Genomic DNA, 21,513 nt, shown 5'->3' on the forward strand with positions numbered 1-21,513 from the left:
GCAACTGGTGGTAACAAAAGGAGACTCTTTCCCCACCCAAACTGCCTGCTGAGCTAAGAATGAGCCATCACTGAAAAGTCGTGAGCTTTGAGCATGAAAACTATCACTTTACACATTAAACATAGCATTAGACAGTTTTCACTGTATTTCACTTCATTTGTGGGATACAGCAGAGAGCTCACATGTGAATCAACCGTAGTTTGTATCACATTTCTCATTAAGCTAGCCTCCACAGTATTTATAACTGTTTCAATTAAAAGACATTCAAAGCTTTTTAAAGTTATAAGTTTAACTTGTGCTTATGCTGCTGTAACCTACACTGGCTGGGCAATTTATTATGTTCTTATTACTGCTAATATGCATTCAAACAATAACATGACGGAAACTTAAAGCATTTAGGTTTGAAGACATGGCTGACGTGACATAGTTCAAACTAGGCTCAGAGTGGGAAGAAAGGTGATTTAAGTGACTTTGAATGTGGCATTGTTGTTAGTACCAGGTGGGCTAGTCTGAGATTTCCCATAGAACATGGGCTTGCAGAAAATGGTCTGGAAAAGAGAAAATATACAGTAAGCAGTTCTGTGGGGGAAAAAGCCTTGATGATGTCAGAGGCTGAACGAGAATGGCTAGACCCCTAATAGCTGATAGTTGAGTTACTATTGCCTGCCTAACGAACTCACTCTGTACAACCGAGGTATGCAGAAAAGCATCTCTGAATGCACGTTATGCCAAAACTTGAAGTTGATGGAGCAGAAGACCAGCAGAAGACCAGACCAGGCATCACTCCTGTCAGCTATTAACAGGAAACTGAGGCTACAACTCATAATAGAAGATTGGGAAAATGCCATGTGGTCTTATGAGTCTTGATTTTGCTGCAACACTTAGATGACAGGGTCAGAATTTGCCATAAACAACATAAAAAAAACATGGATTCATCCTGCTTCGTATCAATGGTTCAGCCTGATGTTGGTGTAACAGTGTGGGGGATATTTTCTTGTACCACGTTAGCACTGTTTAAATGCCACAGCTTAGCTGAGGATAATTGCTTACCATGTTTGTCCCTTTAACCATCTTCTGCTGTCATCTTTTCACAAAGCTCAGATCTCCTCAAACTACTTTCTTAAATATATGACAGTGAGGTCACTGTATTTAAACGGCTTCTACAGTCACCAGATCTCAAGCCAACAGAGCACCTTTGGGATGTGGGGTAATGGGAGAGTTACATTATGGACTTTGTGATGCTGTCATGCCACTTTGGAACAACATCTCTGAGGAATATTTCCAGAACCTTCTTTAGTCTGTGCCATGGAGACTTGATGCAAATCTGAAGGCAAAAGGAAGTCCAACCCGGTATTGGCAAGTTGTACCTAAAAGAGCGAGCAGTGAGCGTAAATGGACAGTAAATTCTACACATTTTAATCACATTACTAATACCCATTAATACAAACATTTTTAATGTTTATAGGAAACATTTACTAGAGTAGTTGCTGGTGGCATGGACATGAAGATGTCAGAGTTATATTTTTTAAACTGTGTTGTCTGAGCTGGCAATATATCAGATCCTGCCCTGTGCCTTATTGCGATAATTGCCTTGGCAACAGTGAGAAACCCCTAAAAAAAAGAGAGGGAGACCACAACTTCACCTGTCAAACCTGGCAGGTGTATTGCTGGAGACTAAGAGTGAAAGTGCAGGTTCGAGTCTGAGGTTGTGTTTTTTGGGGGCTTTTAAATTTGTAAGAAACATCATCAAAGGCACTGCGATATCATCTGCGACCGCACGCTCCTCCTTTATAATTAAGCCTTCATTCAAAATGCTGTCACATCTACTTTAGCTTATGTAAACATGCCCGAGTAAGTGTCAAGAGGCAGCAGATATAAAAAATGTAGCCCCCCCCCCAGAGCATAGACGAGAGGGAAATGGTAGCTCTCTGTGTGTTTATAAAACACTGCTGTTAATTACCTCTTATTTTCCGAACAAACCTAAGGAAATTATGTACAGTTAACAAAGAAAGGGCTGGGTGCGGGCTGCCCGTTTTAATTATTGGAACTTTCCAGTACCAGCAACAAGCTCAAAGATACCTTTGAAATGCATTTCAGCATCACACAACTAATACGAATGCATGTCATAAAATAATGAGGATGTTCCGTATGAGTAACATCGGTAGTCTTCAAACGGAAAAGTGGGATGAAAGTGAAGTACACGTCACTCGGCTGAAGTAAACAATTATGTTTTATTGATAAGGTTTCTCAGAAGAGTCTCGTTTTCAGCGAATGTATAAGAATCATCCTTTGATAATACTGATTTGGTACATTATGACATCCAGCACGAGTCTCTTCACAGTGAGAGGGATCCATTACTGCTACTGCTGTTGGGATCTAGGACAGCTTCCGAACAAAAAGAAAAAAAAAACAACCCCCAGTCAAAAACAACAAACTGGGGGTCGGGTGGGGGGGTCGATATTGTAGATATGGAGTATTAGAGTGCCACAAAACTCTAGAGTAGTAAGACCAGCTAAAGATTTTGCACATTACAAGCCACTTCCTCTTAGAAATATAAAACTTGATAATCTGAACAATATTCTACTGTGCTGCATAAAGGTAAGTCTATACACTGTACATCGAAATATATTTCGAAAAAACAGATTTCACAGTTTTAAAGACTTTATTTAAAGTATAAACTGTTTTTTTTAAAACACTTTATTACATAAATTATTCTTTTTGAGAGTGACTATTATTTGCCCTGGCAGCAAACGGAAATGAATACAAAAAAACCCCAAAAATGAACAATTTCTTACATATCTTACAAAAGAAAATAAACTCATCCATTTAATGTTCATATTGAATAGAACTGGTGACTCATTCATGATTGTCATATAGTACTAAGAATAAATAAATTTAAAAAAAAAGAAGAAGAAAATCAAATAAATACTAACGTAAGCATGTTGTCTGGACTCTGTGATCGGTGTGTTTGATCGTTCTGTACAGAAGTGCCTTATGTGAAAGTCTCACAATTCTACCGCGACTGGAACGTACAAAACTACGGCATCTACAGTATACGCAACATCCTGAAATTCAGTGTAGTCGGACACATATGTAAGTAGTATGATTCTTTTCCCCGTTTCAAAATAAACAATGCCGTGTGACACCACTGTCCACAAATATAGCCATCACATTTTTTTGACTTTGTTTTTGTTAAAAAGTTTACTTCGTAGTCTGTTAACAGCGTGGATTTTTCAAGGATGCCGTTAGCCCGCGTGTTGCTTGGTTGGGTGTCCGAGGTGGACAATGGGAGGCCTGAGACAGGGAGACGACTCATAGTGGTGGGCAACTCTTAGCGTTGCCGTGTCTGTCGCTGTGCACGACGTCCTCCTTTTGATGAGCAGTTTTAATGGCGGCACTCTGGAGTGCTCCTCCACTTTGGTCCCTTTTTTTTTGTTTTTTTTGCCTCTAGCGTCGATTAGAGACAGATAAGCCTCGATCGCAGAAGCCACCGCAGTGCAAACCCTCCGTGTTACCAGTAGCTGTCATGGACGCTCTCAGTGTGACCCAAAAAATATGGGCAAAAATATCACTATCTTTTTTAAAAAGGGGAATCTTCTTACTCATTAAGCAACAGTTCTCAAAGTTCTTCAGTGCTTTTTCAGTTGTTCAAAGTTTTTTCAAAAGAAAAAAAAAAAACAGAACAAAAAATCTGACTGACTAAACTGTATTTTTTATTTGTATTTTTATTTTTTTGCCTGTGGCAGTAAAATTAACAATGTGTTGTCTGGTAAGTCATTCTTTTTTAAAAGTCCCTGCAGCGTTCCGTGAATAACCCCGTTTGTTGGTTAAATCTCCATGGGTTTTAAGAGGAGGGAGGGTAAGAGAAAAAAAAAGGAACCGGGACAAAATCTCGAGATGTGAAAGTGGGAGAGAGTGGGAAGAGTCCGCCCTTCCAGTGGGCTGTTACCTCCTGCCCATCTCGTTCTGTCTGAGAAACTGGATGTTGTTGCTGCTGTCAGCCAGTTCTGGATACTGCTCCACAGGCAGTACGTAGTAGCCGTCATAGCCCTGTACTCGACCTGTCGTTAGGAGCTGCTGTCTCTCCCCTTCTGTCCAGAGGCGACTGCCTCCCTTTCCGTCCCTAGCTCGCTGCTGTTCCTTGGCCCAGGCCCCCGCCAGCGCCCTCTGCCTGGCCAGCTCCAACAGTCTTACCTTCTCTTCGTCCAGCACGTCTGCAGCGAGCCCGTACCGAACGCTCAGTAATAATGATGGAACTGCAAACTCCACGGTCACTCCTCTCCTCGACCGCCCGCTCACTGTCACATTGATTCCGCTCTCCAGTGACTTGCGCCCGTTTGTGAGCCCCAGGGCCAGCAGGTCGCTGTCAGCAGAGCCTACCTTCACAAAGTAGTGGCAGTCCTTTCCATCCTGTGTGTAATGCGTGCCTTCGAGGTACTGCGCACCATTGAGCACCAGAGCCACTTTGCGGCTGTCTTCGCTGGCCAGCGCCGACACGCCAGCCACCACTCTCCCCTCCTGCAGCGCCACCATTACTCCTCTGCCTATTATGGGGGTGCTGGTGCCGAACCAGTGGCCAGGCTTGTCCTTGCGCCTGCGACGCTCCTTGTTGAGCAGACGACCCTCCAGGGCCATGAAGGCCTGGTTGTGCCGCTCAGCTGCTTGCTGCACCCCGGTTATGAGCTATATAGAAAAAGTTAAAGAAAAGCTTTGTCACTTTTTTGAAAGAGATGATAATGTAATAACACACAGCTGACCGCAGTGAGTAAATACAGGGCACATTTATATTAGATTTAAAAGAAAATGGTCAATATTTGATTTAATAATGAGAGTGGGTATATATTTTAAATAGGTGTACCTGTCCGTTCTCACAGTGCTGGGTGGCCTGCAGCTCATACGGTGGCTCCACAAAGTAGAGCGAGTGTCGAGGGAACCCTGGGATTATGTTACTGAGCTGGAAGCCAAACATTACCAGCCAACTCTTCACATCTACAGCAAGCAGACGAGGGGAAATTACTTTTGCTGAATGACAAAGTTAAACACAGTAGCAAATGAAGCAGTGGTTTTAGTATAACAAAAAACCAAAAAACTGAAAGCGTGTTTGCTTTTGTGACTTATCTCGTCCGTGCCATCTGTAGTACATTGTTACTAGCATAAACTATCTAGTCCACAACAATCTGTTCTGCTGAACACTAGAGATTCCTGACAGTCTCAGGACATAAGCTAAGATGAGCTTGTTAAGTAAACTAGAAGCGTTATTTTCCCTGCTTTTTAATATGCCAGGAAGAAACACAGCCAACCATCTGAGACAGAGTACAAGGGCTAAATATTCATACAACACATTTCACCATTTGGCCCACATAATATTTGTAACTCTCTACCTGTGACGTAGTTTTTAACATCCAGCATGTCACTGAGTGGGTTGTTGTTCTTGAACATATACAGATTAAAGGGAGCGGGATCTTTTCCTATCTTGGGCCACATGCTGTAGTCGGGTGAGGTCCACCGCCCAGCCAAGACATCGTAGTCCCGCTGGGTGAAGTGGACCAGCTTCGTCAAGGGGTCGTACAGGCCACCGTGGAAACCCACCACCAGTTGGAACTCTGGGTTAGAGTCCAGATACACCTCGCCGTAGGCGGTGTACTGGACCTGGGTAAAAGAAGCAGATCACTCAAATATAAACAACAATGCGGATGGTGGAGGGAATAAATGTGGAACAGGTGTGATTCACAGCTGGATACCTGTTTGATCATTTGTCCATTGCTGCTGAAGACTGCTAGCGGTGTGCCGGTGTTGTCAGAAGCTATGTAATATTCCTCTCCACTGCTCACCTCCATGGCAAAGAGATGACCCTGATCATAGGACAGTTACAAATTCCCATTTTAGTTCAGGATCGTGTTTGTGCTGATTAATCAGTCTGTACCACAAACATTATAGGGTGATCTTATAATTAACCAACCACGCCCACCTGGAGGTCATAGTAGAGTGACGAGATGTCAGAGCTGGAGTGATTGAAGATGTGCGTCACCCTGGTTGGATGGTTGAGGTCAGCATAGAAGAACTGAAGGTGCTGCCCCAGGCTGTTCCTCGTGGACACCCTGCGACCGAGCCCATCATAGTGATATACAACGCTCCAGCCTCCTGGACCTCTGTTGTACGCCCGCAGGAGCTGACCTTTGGAGTTATAGTCAAAAACGTCCGTCCCACGCTGACTCAGGAAGCCGTCTTCGTCCAAGCGATATTGGACATCTCCCAGGCGCGTAATGCGATCTCTGAGGTCGTAACGCAGAGGCAAGATCCGGGCACTGTTCCCAGGATTCAGCAGGTGGAGGTTACCGTTAAGGTCGTAGCTGTAGCGCCAGGTAGACCAATCATTCACCTGGAAACAAACAATGATGTTTGTAAATCAGAGTTATGGATACTTCAGCCTCTAATGAAGACACACCGCACGGTTAGAATCCCAGCCTCTCTGCTCACCTTGACGCCACTGAGCTGCCCGTCTCCATCGTAATCGTAGCGGTACTGTGTGGTGTTGGCGTAGGGCCCGATCTTAAGCTCTCTCTTCACCACACGTCCCATGCTGTCATACTGGACCGTCATCCAGTACATGAGAGAACGGAAGATCTCGTACTGGACCTCCTTGATGCGACCGTGGGTGTCAAAATGCTTACTCAGTGTCATAACGGCAGTGGTGATGATTTGATTGATGTCGTAGTAAATGACCCCAAACTTTCCAAAGTGTTCTATCTGTAAGGAGGAAAAAGCAAGAAAGGTAAGCTACAAATACTTGGAAAGGGCGTTGCTAAAACAGGAAAGTAAACCAGAACAAATCTTCTGCACCTTTCCAGAGATCTCATCATATCGGTAGAGGTCAACAGGCAGTGGCGTCTCACTGATGACCGGCTTCATGCTGGCAATCCGGAAGCTGTTGTCATGGTAGGTGTAGTCGAACCGCGCGTTGACCATCCCCTCCTCACTGAAGCGATAGATCTGCTTGTCGATAAGCGGGCCCATTTTGCGATAGCGGATGGTGCAGGAGAAACCCCCGCTCTGCAGGTTGACCATCTTTAGCACGCCGGCTGTCTCGTCATACCCAAAAGTGACGGCGGTGCTGTCGTAAACGATCTCCGACAGCTTTGTTAGCTTGCCGTACTTGTAGAGGACACGCCGCCCAGTGCCCAGGTAATGTACGGCCTGAGGTCTGCCGTCCTCACTGAAATCGTGGATGATGGAGGCGTTGCTCTCCGGAGGGTTGTAGGTGTTGCGAATATAGCCAACGGACACGTGCGTGAACATAGTGTGGCGAGCGACACTGGGCATCGTGACAGCTGTGACTCGACCCGAGGCGTCAAACTCAAAGACGTACTGCCTCTGGCTTTGCAGGAGCAGCACCATGGACTGGAAGCAGAGCAGGGAGGTGAAATACGGATTAATATAATAGCATTATCACTGCGTGACTTGTCTCCTGTGAAATAGCACCAGGAGTAATTTGCTCTCTCCCCTGACAAATCTGAACCTTCATAACCATAAAAATGATGTATTATTTCACTCAGTCCTACAATCCAAATTACTGTACTTTCTTGCTAATGCCTTCCTCTGGATGTGACTCTGCGGCTGACAGTGTTGAAGATAAATGCACTCACTTTGTCAAGATAGCTGTAGCTCCACACCTTCCCGTCTACAAAAGAGCGAGACAGGATGCGTCCCTGGGGGTCAAATTCCGTCCTCTCACTCATGCTTCCCCTCTGCAGCCCTACAAGCTGTCCGGTGGCGGAGTACGACACGTTGACTACGGCCAGGCTGCTGCTGGGCAACCACATAGCTGGCCGGCCCTGAGCATCGTACATGATGCGCAGCGTGAACTTGCGGTGATCGTCGTAAATCTTTTCCGTACGGGTGTTGCGATCGAAATCGATGGAGAGGAGATTGCGGCCATGAGCCTAAAGAAAAGGAAGGCGTTTGTCAGGTAAGTTAAGTGAACTGCACATGTGGATTTTAACAAAGCAGTGGACAGGTTAGTAAAATTGGTTACCCTCAGCTTCCTCCCAAACACGGTGATCTTGCCCTTGGTCTGCTCCTTGCGCAGTCGCCACTCAATGGAGTTGAGACCATTGTCTGTAGGCAGAGTGATGTTCCTTCGGCCGATGGTTGGACTGACAGAACCCGCCAGGATGTGCGGCTCTGTGTGGAAACTGATGCCCATCCCATTGGCGTACATCACTCTTAGGGTCCCGTTGTTACACAGCTGATAGCTGTTCCTCACTTGGTCTGTAGGGGGACACCAGCAGACACGGCATCAAAGACAAGACGAGTGGCACACAAGACTTCCAGGTTCCAACTGAATAGCCAATGTCTTTTGGGAAGCTTCCACAATGAGTGAAGTGACCCGGAAATATGGGTGTGGCGACCATAATAAGAGCTGGTAAACACTAAAGTGCTTTAGTGCTTCCTTTATGACTTCCTTAAGCACAGGCTACAGCGGACTATGAAAGGAAAGAAGATAATGCTTGAGAACAAAGTGATGACTAGACTGCTAAACTGTCAGCCTAATGCCACATCTGGAGCTGATATACAAATACTTTGAAAACTTTTAACAATTTGTTAAACCAACTCGAAACGTTCCACTTTATTTAAATCTGCTGCTGCCTCATGTGAAGTATTTTTCAGCATGAGTTTACAAAAGCGCTATATAAATAAAGCTAATTAGCCATTTTAAAATAATGTAAAAGGGAAGGTTGTTTAGTTTAGTGTTGTGTGCTTATATCCTTGTTTTGGGAGCTGCTGCACACACTGCCAACTTTTAGGATTATCATTACTTAATTTTGCTCCAGAGATGCTGAAAGCCCCAATAAAGGATGAGTTAAAGTCGATTCAGCGGAGAGAGACAGAAAGAGAAAATACGAGTGGACAGGAGGGGGAGCAACATCTCTTAAGACAACACCACCGCTGTGACAGGAAAAGATATTCTTCTTATAAACTCCAATCTAACTAATAAAGTGGAAAGTGCTTCATCTTTGGGCAATTTCAGCTTCTACCTGGCACACTCAGGTCAACAGCCTCCTCATATTATCAAACAGCTTAGTGTAAGTGCAGTCTCTTTGCCTACATCTTTGCAAATTCTCCTCTGCACCTTTCCTTTGCTTCATGACGTTTTCCACTGAGGTGAATGAAAAGTGGTTTGAAAAAGAGAAAGTCTGACTATTCAACTGCAACCTAAGTTCTTGTGTTGAGATCCAAATGACAGTACCTCAGAAGAAGCGTAGTACCTAAATCTTAGCAAATCGAAACCTCAAAGTATTCGATTCAGGTCAGACAGTCGGTAAAAAAATTATAATCTATGAAATCAGAATAGCAATGTGAAGGTACTAGTTTCATGCAGAGGATATTGGCAATAGATAGGATATGAACACTGGTGAGGAGAATACATTACGTTTTATGACCTTTCAGGCAAGGATACATAGGATCATTCACTCTGAAAATTACTATACGTACAGTAAAAGAAGGTGAAAAGATAAAAAAACACTGTAGGTTCCATCAGACAAGTTGCATCATTTTATCTTTGCACTGCTTTTCAACCGTACTGCATTTTCACTGTGGTCTGGGAAATGTTACATAAGCTTTCTACTGTTTGGATGAGCTGATTCTGTCAGGCAAACTGCAGCCTGTGTTGACAGATTCACGTATTTACTCTGTTTTTTTACCGCACAAAATCCAAGCTTAGACCCGATGGACCAATCAGAAGTGATCCGACAGAACGGGCACTTTAGCATCTGATGGCGATGGGAAATCCGAGTCACAGAGGCTTACGTCAGTCGGAATCAGATCGTGTCCATTAAACGTTTGCGGACCTGATTTCTGACTCCTTCCCACAAACTGCGCGCTATTCTAAATAGAAAAATCCTCAGGCTAAAGAGACATCGCTCCACAATCAACATCTCTCCAATTTATCGACTTCAACAAGAATAGAGACAGATAAGCCCGTGATTAATGCAGAGGCTAAATTTTCCCTCTGATGTCTGAAAGCAAGCTCTCCTCCCCACCCCCGACCACAATGAAGTGATTAAAAGCGAGATTAAATTGTTTTCAGCTCAGAAATATCGAGAAGATGCAGAGTTGGGAGCTTTCTTTATTTCACTTACAAAAGGTGAGAGGGTAGGGGATTGGATGGTTGTCTCTTTGAAGTCCTGCCATAAATGACAGTAATCCATAAGGCCAATTTGTAATAAAGCTCCAGGCACATTTTAACAATGCCTCAAACAGACAAGTGAAGCTTTTTCCATTGACTTGGCAGCAACAGCCTTTAGATAAATCTTCTCCGCTCTCTCTGTCTGAACAACCTCGTAATAAAACAGAAGTGAGGTAGAGGGATAGCGAGCGTGCGTGAGAGAGAGAGAGAGGGTGAAATGAGAGCTGGAGGGCCAAGGAGAATTCACTGTGCTGGAGTTAATGAAGAGAGCGAGAAAGAGCCGAAAGTGAGGGAGACGGTTAAGTGAGTATGTCAGCAGAGAGCTGTGCTCAAACCCACACAGTGCAGTGGAAACCTTAAATTACTTACAGCCGTGTGAACAACTCTTCTCTTCTACCACAACAAAGGTGGACGACTAAACATATATGTAGACGCAAGGTTTTCTCAATGTTTTTGGACCGTAACGAGTCTGGTCTGGATTCAGACATCCGTCACACGGCACCGGTCAGTGGAGGGGTGGGGGGGTCGGGAGAATTCTTCTTCTTCTTCGTCTTTGTCCCCCCACCTCTCTAAACAGACCAAATAAGCTCAGGGATCATGGGAACTGTCAGTATGTGTGCGTGTGTTTCTGTCTGTGTGTAAGGAGAGAGCTTGAGGGATGAGGAGGATTCACTCTACACGAGTTAATGAATTTTGCTGTGATGATATTCAAAAGCAGGATGATCCCAGCTGGGATTAACTATATATTGGTAATTTTACTCCTTAAGAGGGGAGCGAGAGAGGGCTGGGTGTGGGTAGGGGGAAAGAAAATAATCTCCTGGAGCATGCACATAACTGAGTGAAAATTATAAGACTTTCAATTAGAGCCGGCAGGCCTGAGCACATTCAGCATCAGAGGGCGGCTGTGTTTTTTTGAATGCTAAGACAAAGCAGTGCTAGAGCCTGCATGAATCTCATTAGGGCGATGATACCACATAAACAGATCTGCTTCACCGTTATCAGGATTACTTAAAAGTCTACTCAGAATGACTAATGAACGATAGTTGCTTGATTTGCACTGTTCCATGTTGATAAGTTGAACCCAGGATTAGCCTGTCTTTGTGCCACATCATTTCACAAGTATTTAAAAATTCAATGCCGGATCATTTTTCCTCCGTGTGTCCAGGTATGTGCTAAGCGTGTCCCCTACCTTGTACCACGGTGTATGAGGCTTCAACCGAGGACAGGTTGGTGATGACGGTGACATCGTCGTCTCTGCTCGAGCTCTCAATGTCGATGTTGATGGAGCGCTCGATCTCTCGGTGCAGACTTGTCACCATGCCCGTCGGGTACGTCACGTTGGTCAGTCGACCCTCGCTGTCATACCTGCGAAATGGGAGATTGCAGACTTGTTCATACTTGTGCCACCTGTGTGTTGAAAATCGAGCGCACACCCAACAGTCACAAAAAACAGTTTGGCAAGGGGGTGGGGGTGTTTGGTTGTAGATATAAAAGCTAACACTTGGGGGCAGCAGAGCACTTTGTGAAACTCAAGGAGAAAGCAGGAATCAGAGGACGGGAATTGATGGAAATGAACCCGACAGCACTCAAAGACGACAATGCACACAGTGTCACACACTTACTGGTAAAATGTGGTCCATCCAGTCTCGTCAGCTTTGGTTGCCAGGAGGCCCGTGTTGCCGCTGTAGCTCATCAGAGCCACTTCTTGGCCCAAGGCTGACACACTACGCAGCCCCCCACTGGGGTCCAGTGCAAGGGTCACCACTTGATTCTCAGGCAGCAGCACCAGTCTGAGCAGGCCGGCTCCTCCTCCTTGGCCCAGCCCATCCCGCCTCACTTTCACAGTATTGTTGCAGTTATCCACCAGCATGGCCAGCTCGCCATCGGGGCTGTAGGTGAAGTTGAAAAGCGGCTCCCCAGTCACGAGGCTGACTGTCTGGATGTGAAGCCCCTCTCCGTTGAAGACGTACAGCTCCTGCTCCCTCGGAGACGCGACTTCGTACTGCGCCGATCCCACGTACCCGACGCTCGAGAGGGCAGGGCCGGGCCGGTTCGCTCGCACGGCTCGGATGCGTATGTTGTTGAGGTCTGCAATAAAAAGAGTCCCGTCGGGGGACACGGCCAGGGAAGTTGGGGAGTTCAAGCCAGCGTCGGGGGCGTAGCCCTCGTCACCATAGAAGCAGTTGCAGTTGACGTCGTTCTTGCAGTCGCAGTCAGAGGCAGCACCGGCCAGGAGAGAGATTTCTCCATTAGTGCTCACCTAAAAATAAATAAATGAACAAATAAATAAATTAAAAAAAAAACACCCACACTTTGAACAAAGAAACAACCAGACAACCGCATACCTGTCTCACTCGGTTAATCTTTTTCTCATCTGTTTCAGCGATGTACAGGATGCCGGTGTGGGACAAGGCGATGGCTGTGGCACTCTCCAGGGCGGCGTGTATAGCCAGCTTACTGAGGCTGTAGTCAATGCCCGGCACTTGGCAGTGCATAGGCCGACCCGCTATAATGCTCACCTTTAGGAAACAATGCAGAAAGTATTGATGATCCAAAAAAGTAGGATGCCAACATAAGATTCCAAAGTAGTAAGTAGTATCTTCCTAGAACTAATTAATCAGTAATTTTCCTGCAAAACTTAGAATTTGAACTTTTTACTTCTAAATTGGCTTTAGGAAGGCTAATTGGGACGAAATCTTGTCAAAGCCTATGGTGAGTGTGCACTCTAATGGGTTTGCAGCCCTGTATGTACAGACCTGGTGGTTCTCAGTGATGCGTAAAATGACGTTGTTTTCCAGGACGTACAGAGAGTTGTCCATGGGGTTCACGGCTAAGTCTGTGGGCCACTCAAGACGCACCTGACGGGCAGAAACAGAAGTTATACGATCTGTGAGACGGTATCTATACCGAAAGGGTGCCAAGGTTCAGACAAGTCTCTTATTCATTTAAGTGACTGCAGCAGTGTTCACTTTCTTCTGATCCATTCATTTATCCATTGACTCTTTAATCCCTCCCTAAATCAGTTTCTCCCTGACCTCCCGGCTGGCTCTACTCCACAGAGTCATCATAGCTCAGCACTAAGGGAGCTCTTAGATCATCATCAATCACACCGTCGGCTTTTGTCTCTTTTTCCCCACCTGGCTGACGTCCATGCTGGTGTCACAGCTCAGAGGCCGCACGGCGGTCAGGTCGTTAGCCCCCAGCAGAGTAGAGATGATGCCATTCTGGTCCACCTTGCGGATCATGGTGGCGTCCACGAAATACATCAGCCCGTTTTTATCCACTGCGATACCTGTCAGCGGGGGGAGATGAACACCGTGAATGACGACTCATAACTCAAACACTGCGGGGCCATACCCATAGACATTTTAAGTCAATTAAACTTCACTCTTTCAGCCGCTGAAAATGAATAGCAGCCCGGGCCGCTCAATTGCTCAATGCTTCATCGAATGAGAGGGAACACAGAGATGGAACGGGCATTGAACTGTTGAGAAATGTTAGTTTTGGGATGAGTCATTGGGATGCCGAGCTGAACTCCCCTTAGAGGGCAACCGCAGACGGCACGCAGATCATCTAGAATGGCGAGTGATCTCTTGCGCTTCTCTTCCTTCCTTGGTTTCCTCTTGATCTCTTTTTTGTTTTTTGTTTTTTGACACCCAACTTTCGACTTGTTTATACCTCTCTCCGTTTTATCCTTTATCACTGGGTTGGTGTCACCCCGTCAGTCTATCAGACAGCAGACGCTCAGAGAGGTGTGACTGTTCAAGTAAAGTGTGCCCAGAAATAACTTCTAGATGAACTGGGATAGTAAACAACAGATGGAGGATACAGCGAAGGGTGCACAGAGTAAATGATACGGAGATAAATAGGAAAAAGAGCGGAAGAGCTGGAGGAAGAGAAGAAACAGGAAAAGGGAGGAACTGACGCTTTCTGACTGCGTGACGGGTAAGAGAGAATCAGCAGTTCATTGTCTTCCCCGATCGTCCCATCTTATCTCATGAACCGTGCATACACACACACATGCATGCACTCTTGCATGCACACAGTGTATATATTCTAACATCTGTGGTGCTACATGTACACACATGACAAGAAATGTGACAGTGTGACATCCTTGACAGTTTGGTGTCACAGTGTTCTGAGATCCAATGATCCACAAAAATAATCCCATTATAAGTTTAACATTAACCTGGTTTATAACCTCCTTCTGTCTCTGTCCTGCTTTAGTTGAGTCATAAGATGGGCGCATTATGAAAAAAAAAACCTCATCAGTGAAAATGTAAGCACCCTTAAATTACACGTCTTGTGAACTGAACTGTGGATCACAAAGTCTCCTCAACAAAACTCATTTCGAAGGATGTCTTAAGAGTCTGTATCCACATTTTATACTGTAATACAAGAAAATGCAATTTGAACAATATGAAGTTAACTGTGACGTGAAATTCCCCCTAAGTGGCTCACCTTTGGGGCTCATAAGTGTAGCTTCAGTGGCTTTTCCACCGTCGCCACAGCGCTCATCGAAGGGCAGGCACTGCTCCCCGGTCCCCGCCACGACCTCAGCATTATCCGACAGCAGACGACCACCGGTTAATGACCGCACGCGGTAAATCCGTCGCGAGTTTGTGTCTGAGATAAACAGCGCCCCAGATACCGGATCCACAGCCATAAAGTATTTATGGGTTGGGTTATTACTGAAGCAAAAAAAGACAAAAAAACTATAATTATCAGCCTGGATTTACATTGTAAATGATACTTTGAAGCGCTTTTGCATTTATTTTTTCCTTTGCTGGCATGTTGTTAATTTCTCATCCTGAGCCTCTTACCTGTGTCTGAAATCTTTGTTCCTTTAAGAAAAGAAAGGGAGACAGAAGCACAGCAAAACAAATGTTAATTCACACAGTCTGCACAGAGCAACCTACAGAGAGCAACACAAAGCTGGCAGTGGTGTGAAGAGCAACATTTAAAGATGTGTAAAAACACCCTGGGGAAATGTTATCTAGCACAGTCTATATTTCTTGCCAGTCCAAGTCTCTCACCTCACTTCTTTCATCTAACATCTTGTAAGCACTGAAAACATCCAGTCTTTATCCACAATTTTTCCTTTTCCTGGTGACTTACCTCAATATATCTGCAACATAGAGAAACCTCTAAATTCACAACTGCTTTCCTATTGATTACTATTCTATTAATTCGTAATTTACTGTCCCATAGATCTGGAGGTTTACCTCAGTTCCAGGATGCCAGTTGTGTTCATAGATGGGTAGACCCGGCGCACAAAATTGAGGTCCCCGACATACAGGCTGCCATCGATGCCCATTGCCAAAGCAACCGGAGCCAGCAGCTTGTTGCCGTCCGCGAGGCCATTACAGCTGGGGCACGAGATGCTGCGCCTGCGGCCGTTCCCCATGATGCTCGTGATTACTGGAGGCTGCTCTGTCACAAAGATGTTTTCCCCGCTGCCTTTGTGAAGGATGCCTGTGAACAACAAAAGACAAACAGATATATCAAAAGCAGATAAGGGCTCATTATTCCACAGGTAACAGTGGAATCAGCTACCCCCAATCACATCCACCCCGATGTAGAAATGGTTTCCTTTAACTCGTTGGTGGAGCCATCAAGAATGCAAAATTTATCTTGTTCAATGTTTTTTTTAATTTGATACCTGGAAGCTTTTAGCCTCGGCTGAACTTGTGCATAGTGAGCTAATTAGCTCGTTCAAACCAAGCGGCAATCCTTAGGGTTGAAAAACGAAGCCAACATAAAAGTGCCAAAAAACCCCAAAACAAAATTACAGTTCCCTTTAATTGGTAGCTATCAGCTAATTCAACTCACTGAACTGGACTTCACGACTGGGTTTGCGGTGACAAATATTATGTCAGCTCATGTCCAAGAAGCCGAGGTTCCAGTTTTAATGAATGAAATTCTAGTATTATTTCACATTTATCTCTGTCTATTCGAGGAAACGACACGGACTTGGTAACCGAGCTTACTGGCACTAGCTGATCCTGCGCCAACACGGCAATGGCCATAATGCTAAAATTAAGGCCTCACAATTGGAGTTCACAAACCAATAGGTGAGATCATCTATCTTTTATATACAGCTTATGGAATACCACTCAAGCGATCCTGAACTAAGTTTTGGCAAAGGTGTCTCTGCCAACCACACCACCTGTCTCTGTTTTAGTAGCTGCTGCTGATTGGTCGGTGCACACTTTTAGTGGATGAGGGAGTCAAACTAGGTGAGACAACACTTCCTGTGAAAATCCTCACTGACAGGTAAAGTCTGGCAACTTCAACTAGAGGAAGCGCAGTGTGGTCTAACCCCTCTCCACCAGCACCACCAAGACAATAACACATTGTGTACTGTAAACCTGCTACACACAGGGAACGGGCTAAATATAAACTGGAAGGCAAAACAGGGGACAAACAGAAAAGGCTTTTGCATAACTATGAGTGTGTAAGTGTGTGTGTATACGTACCACTGCGTGTGTTGAGTATGTGGTGCTTGTTGAGCGACCAGCCGCCCAGATTTGTGGGATCCAATTCGTAGCCCTGCAGGAGGGCCGTCCTCTTCTCCCAGAGGATGAGACTGGCACATGACTCATATTCATAGCCCACTGACACTACATGCAGGAAAGAGTAGAGGCAAGAGAAACGAGAGGGGTGGGGTTGGGTGGAGGGGAACGTGCAAAATAAAGGGATGAGAAAACATCAAAGAATCATTTAAGAAACAACATAGGAAGAGAGGCTGTGAAACTTCATCAAAATATAATCTCCTAAGTTCATTTAAGGTGTGAAACACAGAGAAGCTAGTTAGCACCTGTACCAAAACCTGCACTCGCACCTTACTAACACTCTGGCATGCTGTTAAATCAATTAAAAAGCTTGCTAATTGGAAAGATTGCCCTTTAAACCTGCAGGCCACGCTGGCTGCAACAGTAAAAACTTTGCTCGTGGAAAAATAATGCCCTGATCGTGTTCGCGTCCTGACTGAGCCACGGTTAATTTGAGTAAATAAATTGAACAATTAAGGGAAATTAGTTGCGATCAGGTGTATTTTTGAAGACTACTCAGAGAGTGTTTGTGTTACGTGCTTGTTTTTGGGTTTTTTTCATGGGTGTGCTGTTGTGTTCCTGCTTGTTAAAGGGAAAAAAGTGTGTTAACACATCATTTCCCTCCTGAGTTAAAGAGAGTGCTGCTGCCAGCACATTTTCAGCTTCACTACAAGCAGTAATGCAGTATACCTGTGTCTGTATCTATGCTTAGCAAAACATAACCTAATCATCAGCCACGTATGTCCTTTATATTCTCCAGGAATTGGAAAATTGCTCCTACTCAAGGGACATTTAAGATCTTTCAGCGAATGCAATTTTCCAAACAGTGTGCCCCTCCACACGGAAGCCCCAGATGTCCACTGCATCTGTGGCCTGACAGCAGTGTTTGGCTGACAGCATCTGTGAGCGACTGTGACAGCAGAATGTAATAGCACTGAGGCTCCCCTGGACTCCTGCTTGCTGCTCCAGTAGTTAACTGCTAACTCCTCCTGATGGTTAATAACCCTTCACCACAGTTACGGCTGGCTGACTGAACCAAACGCGGCTTCAATGAAAAATAGACATATGAAAAAAAAAAAAGAGCCCTTCACTGGGGCCATATTGCGAAGTGGATCCAAGCTGGGTTTCTGGTGTATTATCTCTCCTTCAGGCTCACTAATTAGCCCCACTCCCTCTGTCATAACCAGTGCTGTCTTAGTGGTAAAGTGTCTAATGTATTCAGGGTGTGCAAGGCTGGGAGAAAAAAAAAGATCTGTGCCCGCCAGCACAGCTTTTCCTCCATCCATCCCTTCCACTTACCGACAGCTTCGGAAAGCCCGTAGACCCTTTGCCCGTATGCATCTGTCTTATCCCAGATGTAGGTATATGCCAAGTTGGGCGAGGCGTGGAACCACTTCTGGAAGAGGTGGCCCTCCACCGCGACCATCAGGTGAACCTTCAGAAGGCCCATGGACACCACAGCTGGAGTCATGGTGACCTTGAGGAGGGAGCGATAACCTTGGGTCCTGGAGCTTAGGTAGCACAGCTTTAAACTTGTGCCAGGCACCTCGATCTGCTCATGCAGCACCTGGAAGACAAAGAGAGGATGGTGGGAGAGAGGGATTAGGGAGGATTAGAGAAAGAGGGAGTAATGGGGGTCACGCTTCCACTGATGGCTGAAGGACAAGAAATGGCAAAAAAACAATGGGAGAAATAAAGGAATAGGAAAGAGGGAATAAAATGGGGGAACTATGGAAGCGGAAGGAGAAAGAGAGCTACAAAAAGATAAGCATACAGGAGAGTGGGAAGAGAGCGAGGGAACCAGAAGGAAGATTAGCCGGCAGCCAGAGGTCAGTGGTACTGCACCTGTGTCTCCGGTATGATGGGTTTCTCCCCTGGCTTGGAGCTGAAGAAGGAGGAGAGAGGGGATGCAATCACAAGTGGGTCAGGCCTGACGAAACCGCTCAGGTCACAGCCTGGGATCGTGTTCTCTTCTGTCTTAAGCACCAGAGTGTCCATAGCATAAAACTGGCTCCAGGGCAGCCACACGGTGCGCTCCTGGCTCAGGAAGGGGGCGCGCTCGAACCGAAGGGTCAGTGATGCACCACCATTAGCTATCAGGTCAAACCTGGAGAGGTTTGCGAGAAGAGGACGGGAATGAGGTATACATGGGGAGTGCTGTGGTGGATGGACAGGCCAAGTTACTTAGACCTAAACAGAGCTTAACACAGCAATTACTCCACAACAACAAAACACCTGAAATAAATATTCCGACATTATTAATTACGGTCCAAAAAAACAGTACACAGACCACAACAAGGTGACAAGTTGAAGGCCAACCTAGCCATCGGTCTGCTCTGAAATATGAACAAGGCGACGTTAGAACACACGTCTCATAACAGAAGTGATTTTATTAGATGTTATCCTTTTACCCTTTGTCACTAAATTATGGGTAACAGCTGTAGGTTAATGATTAGTAGAGGAAAAGGTCACACACACACACACACACGCACGCACACAATTGACACGTCTTATGGTAAACGGCCAGAGCTGCGTGAAGAGCTGCGAGAAAATAACATAGAATCCGCGAGACCAAACAAGACCAGACGCAGACGTGTTCATTGAAGACCGCGTCTGGAATTCAAGGTCAATTAAACATTACAAGAAGTTTGCATATTTCTCGAAGAAACCGCTGCAAAGAAACAAATGATAAAAGGCGATTGCTTAAAGAATATGACAGAAGACAGGGAGAGGAGAAAAATGTATTTTTAATGCGTGGAGATCAGGCTGAAGAACCAGTGAATCAAATTTTGAAATAACATGTTAGAGATGTCAGCCAGACTTAAATTCAATAGAAGTTGTTGGGGGGGAAATTGGACAGAGAAGTCAAATCAAAGCAGCCGAGAAGCTGGAATTCCTGCAGAGGAACTAAAAAGACATATAAGATGACTTAACTAAGTGTGTTTGGAAAGTGGCTATCAAAGAAGAAAAAAAACCTAAGAAATTCAAAAATTAAGCTGTTAAGGCTTTGATTCAACCTTGCTTTGATCGCTACAGTGAAAAAGAAAATCACATGTGAAATCACGAAATCAAATCAAGTTTAACAGGAGGAAGAAGTAAGAGGTAATGAAGTAGAAGGAAGAATTTAAACCCTACATTGCGTTATGCACTTTGTTTTTCCCTTTCTTCCTCTGCATTTGCTATAATGTACATGTGTTTTTCTTTTTAGCAGTTTCACTTCAGAGAAGATTCTAGTGTTACAATCCTCAGTTGTGTTGTTCTTGTTACAGACATTTACTCCTCTGCTATTTGAAATCTCCTTTTCTTTCATGTATCTAATTATTTATTCCACCAACAGCACTGCCTTCTCGTGGGATCAGTTTTCTAACCTAATCTAATCAAATCTGATTTAATAACAGAGCCTATGTGGTGAGGTAGTTTCCATATTTCAGCAAGGAGTGCTGGGTGGCTGTTGTACATACATTCCATCCTGCCGTGTCAGCGTGTATCCGTAGTGGGGATAGTTGACAAAAGACACGTTCACCCCCACCAGAGGGGTTCCATCTGTAGTCAACACCTGACCCCGAATTAGAGATGCCAAGCTGGAAGAAGACAGAGGAGACACAAGTGAGGGGAGCGAAAGTCAGCCTGTCAAACCAGTCTTCCCAAACCATCCATCATCTGATTTGATTAATCTCTCCATCTTTCAATCATCCAATTTGCCCATTCAATTATTGCCCTGCTCTTCCACCACTCATTAATTAGAAACAATCAGCTACCCCCACCGTCTAGATGAGCTCGTGTCAATCACGTAAACAAACCATGACAATATAGATGGGATGTGCACGTATTGTTAAGTACGGGCGAGAGATTGCATTCTCGAGAACTAATAGACGCAGATTAACATTTAAACATTTCAGGGTAGCGTCACTTTGATAAGTTATTTTCTTTGAAACGTCCGATGTCAGCATGTGTAAATATATTCGGAGGAAAATCAACACAGTGGACAGCGCTTCACAGCTCTTCTAAATCTATGGGGAATCTTGGCTTGCCAGCAATTGGCTGTGGGATTTGTTAAGGTCTTGGCTAGCTGTACGAACCATTTCAAAGTCTATTTGATATTTGTTTTTGGAAATCTAAAGATTGGAAATTTTCCACGGCTCGTATTTTTTCACTTAAATGTCAAATCTTTTAAGATTCGCAGTCAGATTGCAGTCATGCACAGTCACCACACAATGTTACAGTGTTTGCAACACCAACGAAAGACAAAGTAAATGTAGATGATCAAAGCTTTTATCCTGCATTCCTACTTTCATTATTGGCTTGTATTGCTAGTTTGTGGGGTGCAGAACAGTATCACTACACTGTATGTATAGATATTCACCGGTGACTTCATATTATTCTCATATTTTAAAATATGAGATCTGTAATGTTTCTGTGAACGGCTCTTTTGTGTCACAGTCTTAAGATATGGCCTTAGTTGCTAGCGGTTGAATTTCCTGCCATACCTGGAGTTGAACGGGTTTTCCAAAGGGATGATGTGGGTGCTGTCCCGTCCCACAAGCATCTTGACGCGGTCGTAGAAGGAGCGGACTCGTGGCTGGGACATCGGGCTCTGCTGGATGACTAGCAGAGGGTCCCGGGAGCCCCGGCACAGGGGGCTGTTCTGGCAGGGACTCTGGATGCAGCAGTCTGGGTCCATGCAGTCTGTCAGTCCATCTGATAGAAGAAGAGCAATGATAAATGCTCTAAGGGACGCGAAAAAAAAAGAAGAAGCTTTGAATAATCTGTTTC

At 45.0% G+C, this 21,513-nt stretch overlaps 1 protein-coding gene across 9 annotated transcripts in view; it reads right to left on the reverse strand.

The window, feature by feature from the left end:
* Nucleotides 1–2,212: 2,212 nt before the first annotated feature.
* Nucleotides 2,213–21,513, reverse strand: part of tenm2a (teneurin transmembrane protein 2a) — a 216,847-nt gene continuing 197,546 nt past the window's right edge. For all 9 annotated transcript variants that reach the window (XM_076891346.1, XM_076891339.1, XM_076891347.1 and 6 more), the window contains 22 exons: nt 21,228–21,438; nt 20,202–20,321; nt 18,586–18,847; nt 18,040–18,307; nt 16,666–16,809; nt 15,412–15,661; nt 15,010–15,030; nt 14,648–14,877; nt 13,324–13,478; nt 12,943–13,044; nt 12,532–12,705; nt 11,809–12,446; nt 11,376–11,551; nt 8,033–8,268; nt 7,644–7,940; nt 6,841–7,398; nt 6,478–6,747; nt 5,969–6,379; nt 5,742–5,852; nt 5,382–5,649; nt 4,859–4,989; nt 2,213–4,683 (listed from right to left, as the gene is read on the reverse strand). In XM_076891346.1, coding sequence (XP_076747461.1) covers nt 3,946–4,683; nt 4,859–4,989; nt 5,382–5,649; nt 5,742–5,852; nt 5,969–6,379; nt 6,478–6,747; nt 6,841–7,398; nt 7,644–7,940; nt 8,033–8,268; nt 11,376–11,551; nt 11,809–12,446; nt 12,532–12,705; nt 12,943–13,044; nt 13,324–13,478; nt 14,648–14,877; nt 15,010–15,030; nt 15,412–15,661; nt 16,666–16,809; nt 18,040–18,307; nt 18,586–18,847; nt 20,202–20,321; nt 21,228–21,438 — 5,771 coding nt within the window. In that variant the 3' untranslated portion in view covers nt 2,213–3,945. The remainder of the gene's footprint in view (nt 4,684–4,858; nt 4,990–5,381; nt 5,650–5,741; nt 5,853–5,968; nt 6,380–6,477; nt 6,748–6,840; nt 7,399–7,643; nt 7,941–8,032; nt 8,269–11,375; nt 11,552–11,808; nt 12,447–12,531; nt 12,706–12,942; nt 13,045–13,323; nt 13,479–14,647; nt 14,878–15,009; nt 15,031–15,411; nt 15,662–16,665; nt 16,810–18,039; nt 18,308–18,585; nt 18,848–20,201; nt 20,322–21,227; nt 21,439–21,513) is intronic.

This window comes from Maylandia zebra, linkage group LG2 (genome assembly GCF_041146795.1).
Source record: "Maylandia zebra isolate NMK-2024a linkage group LG2, Mzebra_GT3a, whole genome shotgun sequence".
In the NCBI taxonomy this organism is placed as follows: domain Eukaryota; kingdom Metazoa; phylum Chordata; class Actinopteri; order Cichliformes; family Cichlidae; genus Maylandia; species Maylandia zebra.